The sequence below is a fragment of the Lycium barbarum genome, chromosome 3 (assembly GCF_019175385.1).
Source record: "Lycium barbarum isolate Lr01 chromosome 3, ASM1917538v2, whole genome shotgun sequence".
Lineage (NCBI taxonomy): Eukaryota > Viridiplantae > Streptophyta > Magnoliopsida > Solanales > Solanaceae > Lycium > Lycium barbarum.
This window is the reverse complement of record NC_083339.1, coordinates 4,734,923-4,751,458: the sequence shown is the minus strand read 5'-3', so window position 1 is coordinate 4,751,458 and position 16,536 is coordinate 4,734,923. Positions and strand designations below refer to the sequence as shown.

The 16,536-nt window shown below is 38.0% G+C and overlaps 1 protein-coding gene across 1 annotated transcript; it reads left to right on the top strand.

Annotated features, from left to right (window-relative positions):
- The first annotated feature begins 3,200 nt into the window (after positions 1 to 3,200).
- LOC132629986 (uncharacterized) lies at positions 3,201 to 16,112 on the top strand. The gene is made up of 2 exons (XM_060345467.1): positions 3,201 to 5,334; positions 8,135 to 16,112. The coding sequence occupies exon 2, from the start codon at positions 8,206 to 8,208 to the stop codon at positions 9,751 to 9,753; it is 1,548 nt and encodes a 515-aa protein (XP_060201450.1). The 5' UTR covers positions 3,201 to 5,334; positions 8,135 to 8,205; the 3' UTR covers positions 9,754 to 16,112.
- Positions 16,113 to 16,536: the final 424 nt, after the last annotated feature.

Below are 16,536 nucleotides of genomic sequence, written 5' to 3'. Positions count from 1 at the left end.
AGCTTTAGCAAAGGCTATTTTTGTGTGACAAATTATGTGGATTTTAGTTTGGAGTTTGGCCTAAACTAGAAACATATTTATAAAGGATTTTAAATTTTTGGATTAATAGCATATTTGCTCACTCGGTTGTTGGCTAGTCTCTATGATATTTGATTAAGCATATTTACCCTTCAATTTATTGAATTGTGCACATTTGATCCCTTTGCTTGTATGTTGTATATATCCACAATTTACTGTAACTGTCAGTTGTACAACAACTTAACTACTCATGTACTACGTTAAATTTTTTACTATTATCCCATATTTGATGATAACATGGTTCTACAAATAGGCAAATCTAACATATTTTTTTTGCATTAAGAGACCAGAAATACACATTTTAATAAACTGAAGGTCAAATATGTTGAGTCATACATCATAAGGACTAAAAGCTAAATTTATCGATATTTAGGGATCAAAAATAGTATTATCCCTATTTTTTAATACTAATGATTATTGCTTTGGAGGAGCTGTTCAAGTAAAATAATACTAGTGTTATAAAATAATTAAGCAAAGAACAAGAATATTTGTAGAGAAAGAGAGAAGAGAGGAGAATTCTTATTTCTCTTGTTAGGGATTGATTTACAATGAAGGAGAACCTCTATATTTATAGGGGAAAAGTGACTTGATCCCAAAGTCACTAACCCTAATATTTCTCCTAAAGATAGACATCCATAATAATAAATAATATTTATAACACTCCCCCTTGGATGTCTATTTGATAGATAACGTGCCTCGTTAAAACCTTACTAGAAAAACCCAGTGGGAAAAAATCTAGTGAAGGAAAAAGAGTACACATTTCTAATAATACGCTATTTGGTTGCCTCATTAAAAACCTTATAAGGAAAAACCCAGTGGGGAAAAAACCTTGAAAGGGAAAAAGAGTACAACGCGTATTAACTCCCCCTGATGAGAACTTCAATCCAAAAACTTGAATCTTCATATCTCAATCTTATGTATCATCTTGTCGAAAGTTGCAGTTGCTAGAGACTTGATGAATAAATCAGTCATATTATTGCTCGAACAAATCTCTTGCATGTTGATATCACCATTCTTCTGGAGCTAGTGTGTGAAGAACAACTTTGATGAAACATGACTTGAGCTTTTATGAATCTGCTCTTTAGTTGGGCTATGTATGCTGCTGCATCTTCAGTCTTTGGATAAAGTTGCATTAGTATATAATATTATTGAAATTACTCTAAGTACATTTCTGACTTGCTTTATAAACAGATGTTACCTTTATATGATTTGACTATCATGTAAAACAAAATCATATGACCATAATCCCTCATAGTCATAGCAAAATATATAAATACATCAATTGCATAAAGATATGGCACTTCAGGACAAAAAAATCATACAAGTTTCTCATTTCAACTTCTTTCAACAGATAATATATTTCTTTCGAAAACTCTTCAAGAGTTTCAATAATTCTCAAGTCATCAACTTGCACAAACAATATGACAGATTTTGATTTTCACAAATACGTAGGAATAAATAGACCCTTAGTCATTAAACATTCATTAAGGTGATTAAATCACATTCACCTTGCTTGATTTTATTCATATAAGAATAATGAACAAATTTCTACAACTTGTATATGCTTTAGGCATTTAAAATTCTTTAGGAATTTTCATATAATTTTGTCAAGTAATTCATATAGGCTGTGACAACATCTATTTCTATTTAAATATGTGACATCTTCTGGTGTCTGGACAGCAAGTCCAATAAGCTTTACGCTTACCAAGATGCGTCATTACTTGATAATAATTTCTACATTAGCATGCTTTAATAGACGTAGAATTTAGATCCTCACAATCTTTTCCAATATTGCGCTATATTGTACCAAAGATATCGTCGACGATATATTATCTTGTATCAGTTTGCAATAGGACATAACTTATTGAGATCTCATCACTTCCATTATTTTTAGGTACCTAACCTCTCATAAGGTTTCATAAAGTGTTATGTCGTAGGCTCTTCAAGAGCACATTGCCTCCTTATAATGATTATTGATCATTTGCTCCTCTTTCTTTTCAATGATTATTGCATTTGGAACCGATTAGTCTACCACGCTTCATGCATGCTATAGACTCTATCCTTCAGGGACATGAATTTAATAGGAGCATTTTGCAGTTGAAATTAGAAATTAATTTTGGGTCAGCAAATGCTTCTAGAATTTGAGTTGAATTATCTTTTGAGTGAGGATCATACTACTGATAATTCATAACATATTCCTCAGCTGCTTATTCTCTCCCCCCCTATGTTAGAAAAACTAACATATATCCCATCTTCTTTGGGGTAATCCATCTTTGTGCATCATGGTAGATTAATTAATCATATACCACACATAAAAACTATTAGATGGAAATATATGGTTCCTAACCCTGAACCAATTATGAGGTTAGAATTTATCATAATTCAGCACATGAAGCATTGTTCTCATAAGCGATGATTTAGCTTTTTATCGGAGGCATTCAATGCCAAACCAACTTGGATATAAACTAGCATTCACAAGGTGAATTATCTTGATTACATAATCTGAAACTTGCGCTCTCAACTCAATCATTTTTTAGCAAGTAACTTTGCATATATCAAACTGCAGGTTGACAATAAACGCACATGTGACTGTCTTATCGATGCATCTATTTAAGACATCACATAACAGGTGAACGGGCCCATATTCACCTTTTCTATATTTTCAGAAGTTGAGAAATTCAATCCCAACATTAGCCAGTATAATCCACTTATCATGAGGACAAGCTGTAGACACGTAATTTTGACCCTCCCCGTGTGTTTCATCTTATAGTTTTAAATACTTCTTTTAATTTTAATTTTGACGTGTTAGTTTTATTCTATTTCATTTTTAGTAGGTTTGTTTGTGAAAATGAAAACAAAGGGACAAAAAATATTCGCTATTTTCAGAGTATAAATTTTGTGTTTTAAAGAAAGAAAAATTACAAAAATATGCTTTATAGCTTTTAATTTTGCTTAGCCAGTTATTAATTTTAAGAATATTTTTTTTTAGTTATCTAGAAACAGTTATTAAATATTTTTTTTGTTTTTTTACACTTTTAAAATAAAATATAAAAAATGGACAAATGGGATTACACCACCTCATCACATAATGACAAAGCTCCATAACAATGGGAACCAAGTCAGGACCCGCCTGAAGAATGGGAACAAGTCAGGACCCGCCTGAAGAATGGGAAGCAAGTCAGGACCCGCCTGAAGAATGGGAAGCAAGTCAGGACCCGCCTGAAGAATGGGAAGCAAGTCAGGACCCGCCTGAAGAATGGGAAGAAGTCAGGACCCGCCTGAAGAATGGGATGATCAGGACTCCGCCTGGAGAATAGGGCCACCTTTCAATTTCAAGTTCAGGAACCCGCCTGGATAATAGGGACATCTTTCAATTTCAAGTTCAGAAGCCCACCTGAAGAATAGGGTGTACTTTCAGTTAGAAGTAGCAGGAGCCCGCCTGAATAATAGGGTCAACATTCAACTGCTTTTCAATTTCAAGCTCAGGAGCCCGCCTAAAAAATGGGGTGTACTTTGAGTTGGTTTTTTAAGTTCAGTCAGAAGTAGCAGGAGCCCCGCCTGGAGAATAGGGATGACTTTAAATTTTAAAGTTTAGAAACAAGCACGAAGATTCAAGTCAAGATTCAAGAGAAGCTGCATAGATAGGGTCTTGTACTTGTATTTTCTTTGTAACTTTTATTTTTCATTTTGATGTAATAACAGGAGCCGCGGACCGGAACCTCGATAGGACCTCAATCGACTCCCCCAACTCAGTATGTTCATCACCCATCTTACCTCTTGAACTACACGAGACCTGATTCCCTTATAACCCGGGATATGTAGGACGCCCAAGGCCAGGGCTCGGTCACATTTTGTTCCATTCCTCTCCCTTCCTTCAAATAATGGTCGGGTCCAAATTTGTCTCGTTGTCTACGTCTTTGTCTGAGAACGCTTCGCGTCCCCAACCAAAGAGGGACATGCTGTAGACACGTAATTTTGACCCTCCCCGTGTGTTTCATCTTATAGTTTTAAATACTTCTTTTAATTTTAATTTTGACGTGTTAGTTTTATTCTATTTCATTTTTAGTAGGTTTGTTTGTGAAAATGAAAACAAAGGGACAAAAAATATTCGCTATTTTCAGAGTATAAATTTTGTGTTTTAAAGAAAGAAAAAATTACAAAAATATGCTTTATAGCTTTTAATTTTGCTTAGCCAGTTATTAATTTTAAGAGTATTTTTTTTTAGTTATCTAGAAACAGTTATTAAATATTTTTTTTGTTTTTTTACACTTTTAAAATAAAATATAAAAAATGGACAAATGGGATTACACCACCTCATCACATAATGACAAAGCTCCATAACAAATCTTATCACAAAAATGGGAAAAAGGGGGTCACGTTTTTTGTGGAAACATTTTTCATAAAAAGGGGATAACAAAAAGGGGTCCCACTCATTTAGGGTCTGTTTTTGTGCACAAAGGAACACGTGAATTGGGGGATTATTGTTAGGGGTGGGGACCACGAAGAGAGAGAAGTTTCCTCCTTCTTCAATTTTCTAAGACTTGAAAATCTCAGCAGTAGCCGTGATTCTTGCGGTTCAAAAAGAGGACCACCATTTTCTTTCTCCATCCTAAAACCTGCACATAACCCATACACATATAGAATAGTAGAGAGAAAAAAAAAATCATCATCATCTTTATCACAATACACATGCAGACATAGAGAAAAAAACACTATAGATAAGATAGAAAATAGACGCAAGAAAAACATATACACAGTAGATAGAGAGACTGGAAAACGGACAGATCCCGACCAAAAACAATATCATTTTCTTCATTTGTTTTTCTTCACTAGCTCACCATTAAACTACCACAAACCACCACCCATTCACCACCGTCACCTCCACCTTTCATCTCATCTTCTCCACCGTAAACACCCGCCTGAAACCGCCAATAAACCACAGTCTAAACACTACCCTTAGCACACTTAAAACTAGCGATTAAGCAAGACCCATTTTCATACCCTGTTTTCATCCTTCAAAAATACCCACTTTCCCATCGTTAGGCATATACTTCCTTTTTAACCACGAATTTCATTGATGGAATTTAGTTAAGTCGAGGTTTTGGGTTCAGATCTGAACAAAGAGAACAACTAGGCGCTTTGGACGGTTTGAGTCGAGGTCCTGTTTGAGGGTATTGGTGAGGCCTCCGCTACAAGCTCCAACCACGATTACGATTCGGTTCCTTGTTTCAATTTTCAATTTTTATCTTTCAACAGGTAAGTTCCATGAACTGCCTCCGTTTAGTCTCCGATTCAATGACATTTTATTAACGTTAAAGGAATTTATGCTTTAAGGATATGTCTCTGATATTTTTGTTTCCATGTCAATGCATTCTGTGCTTATGTGGTTTGATTTAGAGAACAAATGACGTGTAGTGTTGTTCTCTTTGCTTTATTGTTATGGTAATTCTTAATTAGTTGGCACCAGATTTTTTTAACACGGGAGTAGCATGGTATCATTGGTAAGTTTGCTCATTTTAAAAGGAGATTAAGAGGTTAGTAAGAAGTAGATTATTAGTGTATTTTTTATTTAAGCTCATGATATGTAAAGTATAAATAATGGTAAGTTGAGCAAAAATAAAGGAAGATACAGATAAGGGGAATTTAAATTTGTTTTATATGATTTGTTTGGTTTTTTAAACGTTTAAGGTTCATTAATTAATTACTAGTGTGAAATGAGTAAGATGAGACGCGAATAAATTCGAATCTAGTTGCTATTGAAAATAAAGAGTGGAAAAACCAATTGTAAGGGAGCGAGACGGATTGCGAATTTATTCAAAATCCGTTGTCGAAGAGTAAAAAAAATGACTAAAAACGAATTAATAATAATAATAATAATAAGTCTTGGATTTTAGAGATAAATAATTGCCTTTAACGCTAGATGAGCTTTAGGCACGTTTCAAGACGTTTGTTTCGATTAAGAATGCGGTTACGCATCTTATTTCGAGACGTTTTTTTTAACTCAAGGATGCGGTTACGTACCTTGGCCAAACTCGTTTTAATAATTAATTTTGTCTCGAGTAAGAATGCAGTTATGCATCTTATTTTGCGACGCTTAAAAGATGCGGAATGCGGTTACGCATCCGGTTTAAGACTAATAAATGTTCAACAATAAAAGTACGAGCAAATCAAGGCTCAGATACATAATATATTCAAAGATTAATTTAAGCTAAGTATAAGTCGATAAAGCGACCGTGCTAGAACCACGGGACTCGGGGAATGCCTAACACCTTCTCCCCGGTCAACAGAATTCCTTACCCGGTCTTTTATTTTCGCGGACCATAATAAAAGAGTCATTTCCTTTTGATTAGGGATTTATTAGGTGACTTGGAACACCAAAACTCAATTCCAAGTGACGACTCTGAGTAAATAAATAATTCCTTTTCAAAATCGTCACTTCAAATGGAAAAACCCTTTAATAATAAAAAACTTGCGCATTTATAGCGTGGGGGCGAAAAAAGGGGTGTGACATCTCTGGCGACTCTGCTGGGGACACTAGCTAGAATTCGAGCTTTGTGATATTGCCTTATACTCGGCTTTTATTATTATTATTTGGATTTATTGTGTTTCGTTGAGCCTAATGTGCTAATTGCCGCTCATTTATCGCTTTGATATTGTTGAACTGTATTATAAACTGTCTTCTCCCGCGCACCCTTCTGAGTCTCTGAAACACTTCACACACAGTCACAGGAATGCAGTTATGCATCCTAACTTTCTGTCAAGATAAAGCCGGAGCGTCGGCGTCCGGTAAAGGATTTTAGTCACACATGTTAGGCGGGACAGGATAAGCAATGAAGTCGGAATAGCACTGCTACCGACAGTATTGCCCCTCCCCGGCTCGAGTTGTCCACTCGGGTTAGCCAGTCTAGACACCGTTTTCCATTAGGTTTTAAACCTAGCAAAACTGAAACGTAGACATGATTATCCCTAGTAGGATCCGCTTATATGCATCACTTGCATTTGACATAGTGGGACTCGGCACAGGGGTCGGGTCCGTCTAGGACAGGTATCCTTTTTTCTAACTAACCTGTGCATCTCATGTGCTATTTGCAATATTATTTTTAAGGTTTGCTGGATCGTTGATCGGCTTTAGGCTAACTAGTGAAATAGAAGAGAGAGAAACATTCATCTGACTTTTTACGCACCCATTTTCCTTAAACCTCTAATTTGTCTGGCTCTTGCTAAAATAAGAAAAGAAGAGTTCAGCTTGAGACGAGTTTATTTATTTATTTATTTATAAAGAAAACTAAACAGTCCAGTCTGGACGAACTACGCACACCTGATTCCCGTCCCTCGGGGCGACGATACGTAGGCAGCTCATATCGGGTTCGGTGATCCTTATTCAAAAAAATTAAAAACAAAAGTGTTTTTATTTTGTATTAGAAAATCTGAAAAAACAGAGGAGATAGTTTTATTTTATTTTTACTTTAAAAAAAAGATTTCTTTTTAACTCCCTATCCAAAAGAAAAAGGAAAATGCAAAAAGATTTTACTTTGAGTAGTATTTTTAGCGGGTTTTTTTTGGAGAAAATTTTACAATCAAAATCCAAAAAGATTTTTTTTTTCTTTTCAAGTTTTTGTAGTTTTTTTCTCTTCCTAAATTTCAAAAAAAGAAAAAAAGAGAAAATTCGAAACAATTTTGTTGATTACTTTTTGCCGAAACTTCCCGAACTACGCAAAGATCTGATTCATGTCCCAGCATGATACGTAGGCAACCCAAGTTGGGTTCGATCGAATTATTTTCAAAATAAAAAATAAAAAAAAATCCAAAAGAGTAGTGAAAGAGCGGAGAGAAAGAAAAAAAGAGTAGTGAAAGAAAGGGAAAAGAAAGATGAGTGAACCGAGAGGTAGGGAAAGCAAAAAATGAAAGAGAGGAAGGCCAAATTTAGCGAAATGTGGATGATGCCAAAATAACATTGTTTCCCTTAGAATCATTCTAGAACTAATAATCGTGCATATGTGACTTGCGCACGGTTCCCTAACTCAATCATTTTTTTATTCATGATGTTTGATTTTAGAAGGTGGTTGGTTTGTGGTTTTAAAACTGGCGACTCATCCTTACAACACAAGGTCGAAAACCAAAAAGGCAATGGCGACCAATGAGGACACTGGATTGGTTGACGCTAGAGCTCAAACACCGTTGGTTGACCAAAACTCGAGGTTAGCCGAAGAAGTGAGAATGTTAAAACAACATATGACAAGCATGTATCGGGCTTGGATGACTGGTCAGGCACCACCTCCACCGCCACCTGGCTTCCTCGACATTTCCCCTAATATGTCGACCTCAACCCGAGCTCCACTCACTGTGCCTGGTGATCCCTCTAACAGTTGGCCCATGTTCAAAACCCCTGATGCTCAACCCTATACTCCAGAACCGACTTTAAATGTCTCTAACCCATATGGTTGTAACCCTCACCTTGAGCCTCCCGTTAACAGTGAAAAACTTGATAAAACCGTGGATGATGAGGAAATGACTAGAAAGATGAAAAGCTTGGAGCAATCCATAAGATACTTGCAAGGTCAGGAAGGTCACAAGAGTGTTTCATACAAAGACTTGTGCATGATTCCTAATGTTCACTTACCCTCTGGTTTTAAGACTCCAAAGTTTGACAAGTATGATGGGCATGGTAATCCTGTGGCCCATTTGAAGAGGTATTGCAATCAGTTGAGAGGAGCTGCAGGTAAAGACGAAATGCTTATGGCCTGCTTTAGTGATAGCTTAACAGGAATAGCCTCGGATTGGTTCGCTGATCAGGACGTCACTAAGTGGCATATTTGGGATGACATGGCTCAAGAGTTTGTGCGACAATTTCAGTATAATATAGATATTGCTCCAGATAAAGTGTCCATGACCAAGGTGCAGAAGAAATCTACAGAAAGTTTCAGGGAATTCGCCATTAGGTGGAGAGAGCAAGCTGCTAGAGTAAAGCCTCCAATGGTAGAAGGTGAGGTTGTAGATACTTTTCTCCAAGCCCAAACTGAAGAATACTATCAACACATGCTCCCGGCACTGGGCAAACCGTTTATTGAGGTCATTAAGATGGGGGAAATGATAGAAGATGGAATCAAAACAGGACGTATCATGAGTTTTACTGACATGAAAGTAAATGCTGAAGTAACTCAAAATGGTTCCGGAAGCCTGAGCGACATGAGGGAAAATGATGATGTAGCCATGATTATACCAAAACTACGACGAGGTTTGAAGGGTCCATCTTGCTCATATACCCAGCCACAACCTCAAGTCTATTCCCAAACTCCATACGCTCAACCTCAACATTACTTTCCTTCAGAAGACCCTCAATATTCCATGTCACCTCTCCAGTACTTTGCCTGTGCTGCACAGCCATATGTTCAGCCATATCCTTACCAACAATGGTGTGCACCAGCTCCACAGGGTTCTTACCCCCCACAAGCATATCGACCTCGTACCAGCTCCATCTTTCGACCTAGGCCGGAATACAAGAAAGAAAGGCAACAGAGAAGAGAGGCCTCTGGAAAACTTCCCGGGCTATCAGTCCCAGTTCCAGAAGTTGATAAGGATGAATTGGTTAAAGGGACCCAGAACTTGTTTGCTGAGCATAATTTGATTGAAAATGATAATGGTCCAAGTAATGCTTATGTGCAACTTAGTGGCTAAGATGACAGCTTTGCAGTTGGGAAGTTTCTATTCTCCCCTCTAGGAAAGAGTCTTGGTAGTTTGTTTTGATGTTCTTTCTGTTATCCGGGTTATTCTAAGGTTGTAATCTAGAAATCTTTTGCTTGTTTTAATGTCCACAACCCTTCTATCATTTTGTTTAATAATAAAAAAAAAATGAGTTTTTGTTTTGTCATTTCCTAGTATATTTTCTTTAATTTTTCTTTTGTATAGTTCTTTTTAGGCTGGTTCTATTGACATGACATGCATGCGGATATTTTTAGCCAGATCTTGAAGGCCAGTTTAATTACACGAGAAATGCACCCAAAGGGTTGAAAATGGTAAAGAAAAACATGGGAGGAAATATTAGAGTGCTGAAACATTTTGAGAGTAAGCTGAAGTCTGGCTTGAATGAAACTAATACGATCACTTTGGGAATCATGAGAATGGCACTAGTGTATAACAAATGTTGATCCCAAGTGATTTGAAGTGGGCCAATATCAAGAGAGGTCAAAAAAGAAAGTTCGCTCCAATTAACTTGAGTCATCCATTATAAAGAGATACCATATAATTTTCACTTCTCATTCTCGAATGGCATGCTTTGTACTTGATATTTTAAATGATTGGTATGACGAAGGCATTTCATTCTGCTATCTGAACATTGTGTCACCCTTTGCTAGCCCTTTTGAACCTTAGTTTTATTTTCTTTCATATCCCTCTTTTGGAATCAAAGTACAGTACAAAAAAAAAGTCGGAAGAGAAAAAGTGAAAAGGTAAGTAGAAAGTCAAAATGAAGAGAAAAGAGTTGAAAGAAAAAACAAAAAAAACAAAAAAGCAAAAAAAAAAAAAAAAAACACACACACACACAAAAAGAAAAACAAAAAAAAAAACGAAGAGAAACACACAAGAAATGAGCTTACGGAACTACGTCTGACCTGATTCTTGTCTCGACAGGATACGTAGGCAACCCTATTCTGGGGTTCGGTCCAACCCAAATAAGATTCGAAATTTCCCATTTCAAAGAAACTGGGACAGAAGTTATTTTTCCTTTTGAATCGATTCCAAAAGTTGTAAGTCTCACCCCTATTATTTTGTGTTGTCTTCGAGCCTCCACGCCATCCTTTCTTTTCAACCCTATCCAAAGCCATGTTACAACCAAAGAAAAGACCTTCAGATCAATCATTGAGAATGTCAAGGCTGAGCACGCTATGAGTACAAAATATTTGCTAACGAGTGTCACCTGTCTGCGTAAGCATAAGGGAAGTGGAAGAAGAGAATGAAAATAAGAGAGTCTTACTAGTGAAAGCCTTCACATGCACCATAAGGCAATGAAGATCTGAGAGAAATGAAAATGAGAGTCTCTCACTGGTGAAAACCTTCACAGGCACCACAAGTCGACGGTGAGAAGAGAATGAAAATAAGAGAGTCTTACTGGTGAAAGCCTTCACAGGCACCATAAGGCAATAAAGATCTGAGAGAAATGAAAATGAGAGTCTCTCACTGGTAAAAACCTTCACAGGCACCATAAGTCGACGGGGAGTTTGAGAGAATGAAAATGAGAGAGTCTTACCGGTGAAAACCTTCACAGGCACCGTAAGGCGACGGTGAGTTGAGGGAATGAAAATGAGAGAGTGTTATTGGTAAAAACCCTCATGGGCACCGTAAGGCGATGATAAGATGAGAGACAAATAAAAGAGAGAGGTTTAGTGATGAAAACACTTCGGAGCGCCACTAGCCGAATGAGAGTCTTGAGCCTGTTGAATAGGTTGGGATATAAAGCCTTGATTTCAAAACAAGTTGTGAGAGCACAACAGGAGTTAAAGAATAGATTGGTTGAACAGATTAGGTCGCTCAATCCAAAATGCATGTCATGACCATTGGAGCCAGCGACCACACTCAGATAAGTGCCTTCTTTCCTTTTCTCCTAATAAGGGACATTTCCACTTCTACATCTTTTTACTTCTTTTGTTTTGTTTCGTTGAGTCGTCCATGTAGAACAGGTGGAGAAAGGATTTCAAAATTTGCTACCAGCTTTTCCAATTGCGAAGCAAAACATCTGGCTAGCACATGAAGGTAGCATGATTTAAAGTGGGTAGAGTACCCAATGAGTTATCATTCATTGATAGATTATGGATTCATGAAAATATATGGGATCAGTAGAGTTTGAATTAATAGGCGCTATGAAACAGAGATATTGGTATTGGTTTTGATTTAAAGTCACTGAAAGTCACTCCGGTAGCCAGAATTTGGGTCAGTGATCCAACGAGCCGACAGCGAGCACAGACTATTTGAAATCACAGCTAAGTAGAACAAGTGCATGAGCAAGCACCTTCAGAACCAAGGCCACAAACCAACCACCACATTTTAAAACTCACAATTTTTCTTTGTTTGAAACAGGAATGAATATTATCCTCAAATCAAAGGGTCAAAGCTTCAAAAGGTACAATGTCTTATTTTTGCCGATGCAAAAGGCAATGTCACAACATATGTTTGCAAGCAACAAAATTGATCGACTTTCTAATTATGAATACTGTCACCCCTAGGAGATGCACTTCCTAGTCCGGGTTGTAGGAGACACACTTCCTAACCCGAAGCTCTACTCCTAGGAAACGCACTTCCTAGACGAGTATTTCAGTTTAACCCCTAAGAGACGCACTTCTTAGTCAGGGTCTTTCAGGTTTTGCTTTTAGGAGACGCATTTCCTAATATGAACCTTCACTCCTAGGAGACGCACTTCCTAGTCGAGTCTTTCAGTTTAACCCCTAAGAGACGCACTTTTTAGTCAGGGTCTTTTAGGTTTTGCTTTTAGGAGACGCATTTCCTAATATGAACCTTCACTCCTAGGAGACGTACTTCCTAGTCGAGTCTTTCAGTTTAACCCCTAAGAGACGCACTTCTTAGTCTGGGTCTTCCTGGTTTTTGACGTTTAGGAGACGCACTTCCTAATATGAACCTTCACTCCTAGGAGATGCACTTCCTAGTCGAGTCTTTCAGTTTAACCCCTAAGAGACGCACTTCTTAGTCTGGGTCTTCCTGGTTTTTGACGTTTAGGAGACGCACTTCCTAATGCAAACCTTCACTCTTAGGAGACGCACTTCCTAGTCGAGTCTTTCAGTTTAACCCCTAAGAGACGCACTTCTTAATCAGGGTCTTTTAGTTTTTACATTTAGGAGACGCACTTCCTAGTTAGAGATTTTAACCCCTAAGAGACACACTTCTTAGTTTGGGTCTTTCAGGTTTTTCTTTTAGGAGACGCACTTCCTAAATTGAACCATTACTCCTAGGAGACGCACTTCCTAGTTAGAATTTTCAGTTTTACCTCTAGGAGACGCACTTCCTAGTTAGAGCGTTTGATTTTACTTACATCATTGAATTATCATACAAAGAGTTTATGATTTTGCTAACACTCACAAAAATCTTCCTAGTGCAAACTGGGGCAGAAAATTTTGTTCGTGTTGTTTGTCTTTGATGATTTGCAGGACCCACCTGAAGAATGGGAACAAGTCAGGACCCGCCTGAAGAATGGGGCCACCTTTCAATTTCAAGTTCAGGAACCCGCCTGGATAATAGGGACATCTTTCAATTTCAAGTTCAGGAGCCCGCCTGAAGAATAGGGTGTACTTTTAGGTAGAAGTAGCAGGAGCCCGCCTGAATAATAGGGTCAACATTCAACTTCTTTTCAATTTTAAGATCAGGACCCGCCTGAAGAATGGGAGGAAAGTCAGGACCCGCCTGAAGAATGGGAGGAAAGTCAGGGCCCGCCTGAAGAATGGGAGGAAAGTCAGGACCCGCCTGAAGAATGGGAAGCAAGTCAGGACCCGCCTGAAGAATGGGAGGCAAGTCAGGACCCGCCTGAAGAATGGGACGCAAGTCAAGACCCGCCTGAAGAATGGGACGCAAGTCAGGACCCGCCTGAAGAATGGGAGGCAAGTCAGGACCCGCCTGAAGAATGGGACGAAAGTCAGGACTCGCTGAAGAATGGGACGAAAGTTAGGACCCGCCTGAAGAATGGGACGAAAGTCAGGACCCGCCTGAAGAATGGGAAGCAAGTCAGCCTGAAGAATGGGAACCAAGTCAGCACCCGCCTGAAGAATGGGAACAAGTTAGGACCCGCCTGAAGAATGGGAACAAGTCAGGACCCGCCTGAAGAATGGGAAGCAAGTCAGGACCCGCCTGAAGAATGGGAAGCAAGTCAGGACCCGCCTGAAGAATGGGAAGCAAGTCAGGACCCGCCTGAAGAATGGGAAGAAGTCAGGACCCGCCTGAAGAATGGGAAGAAGTCAGGACCCGCCTGAAGAATGGGATGATCAGGACTCCGCCTGGAGAATAGGGCCACCTTTCAATTTCAAGTTCAGGAACCCGCCTGGATAATAGGGACATCTTTCAATTTCAAGTTCAGAAGCCCACCTGAAGAATAGGGTGTACTTTCAGTTAGAAGTAGCAGGAGCCCGCCTGAATAATAGGGTCAACATTCAACTGCTTTTCAATTTCAAGCTCAGGAGCCCGCCTAAAAAATGGGGTGTACTTTGAGTTGGTTTTTTAAGTTCAGTCAGAAGTAGCAGGAGCCCCGCCTGGAGAATAGGGATGACTTTAAATTTTAAAGTTTAGAAACAAGCACGAAGATTCAAGTCAAGATTCAAGAGAAGCTGCATAGATAGGGTCTTGTACTTGTATTTTCTTTGTAACTTTTATTTTTCATTTTGATGTAATAACAGGAGCCGCGGACCGGAACCTCGATAGGACCTCAATCGACTCCCCCAACTCAGTATGTTCATCACCCATCTTACCTCTTGAACTACACGAGACCTGATTCCCTTATAACCCGGGATATGTAGGACGCCCAAGGCCAGGGCTCGGTCACATTTTGTTCCATTCCTCTCCCTTCCTTCAAATAATGGTCGGGTCCAAATTTGTCTCGTTGTCTACGTCTTTGTCTGAGAACGCTTCGCGTCCCCAACCAAAGAGGGACATGCTGTAGACACGTAATTTTGACCCTCCCCGTGTGTTTCATCTTATAGTTTTAAATACTTCTTTTAATTTTAATTTTGACGTGTTAGTTTTATTCTATTTCATTTTTAGTAGGTTTGTTTGTGAAAATGAAAACAAAGGGACAAAAAATATTCGCTATTTTCAGAGTATAAATTTTGTGTTTTAAAGAAAGAAAAAATTACAAAAATATGCTTTATAGCTTTTAATTTTGCTTAGCCAGTTATTAATTTTAAGAGTATTTTTTTTTAGTTATCTAGAAACAGTTATTAAATATTTTTTTTGTTTTTTTACACTTTTAAAATAAAATATAAAAAATGGACAAATGGGATTACACCACCTCATCACATAATGACAAAGCTCCATAACAAATCTTATCACAAAAATGGGAAAAAGGGGGTCACGTTTTTTGTGGAAACATTTTTCATAAAAAGGGGATAACAAAAAGGGGTCCCACTCATTTAGGGTCTGTTTTTGTGCACAAAGGAACACGTGAATTGGGGGATTATTGTTAGGGGTGGGGACCACGAAGAGAGAGAAGTTTCCTCCTTCTTCAATTTTCTAAGACTTGAAAATCTCAGCAGTAGCCGTGATTCTTGCGGTTCAAAAAGAGGACCACCATTTTCTTTCTCCATCCTAAAACCTGCACATAACCCATACACATATAGAATAGTAGAGAGAAAAAAAAAATCATCATCATCTTTATCACAATACACATGCAGACATAGAGAAAAAAACACTATAGATAAGATAGAAAATAGACGCAAGAAAAACATATACACAGTAGATAGAGAGACTGGAAAACGGACAGATCCCGACCAAAAACAATATCATTTTCTTCATTTGTTTTTCTTCACTAGCTCACCATTAAACTACCACAAACCACCACCCATTCACCACCGTCACCTCCACCTTTCATCTCATCTTCTCCACCGTAAACACCCGCCTGAAACCGCCAATAAACCACAGTCTAAACACTACCCTTAGCACACTTAAAACTAGCGATTAAGCAAGACCCATTTTCATACCCTGTTTTCATCCTTCAAAAATACCCACTTTCCCATCGTTAGGCATATACTTCCTTTTTAACCACGAATTTCATTGATGGAATTTAGTTAAGTCGAGGTTTTGGGTTCAGATCTGAACAAAGAGAACAACTAGGCGCTTTGGACGGTTTGAGTCGAGGTCCTGTTTGAGGGTATTGGTGAGGCCTCCGCTACAAGCTCCAACCACGATTACGATTCGGTTCCTTGTTTCAATTTTCAATTTTTATCTTTCAACAGGTAAGTTCCATGAACTGCCTCCGTTTAGTCTCCGATTCAATGACATTTTATTAACGTTAAAGGAATTTATGCTTTAAGGATATGTCTCTGATATTTTTGTTTCCATGTCAATGCATTCTGTGCTTATGTGGTTTGATTTAGAGAACAAATGACGTGTAGTGTTGTTCTCTTTGCTTTATTGTTATGGTAATTCTTAATTAGTTGGCACCAGATTTTTTTAACACGGGAGTAGCATGGTATCATTGGTAAGTTTGCTCATTTTAAAAGGAGATTAAGAGGTTAGTAAGAAGTAGATTATTAGTGTATTTTTTATTTAAGCTCATGATATGTAAAGTATAAATAATGGTAAGTTGAGCAAAAATAAAGGAAGATACAGATAAGGGGAATTTAAATTTGTTTTATATGATTTGTTTGGTTTTTTAAACGTTTAAGGTTCATTAATTAATTACTAGTGTGAAATGAGTAAGATGAGACGCGAATAAATTCGAATCTAGTTGCTATTGAAAATAAAGAGTGG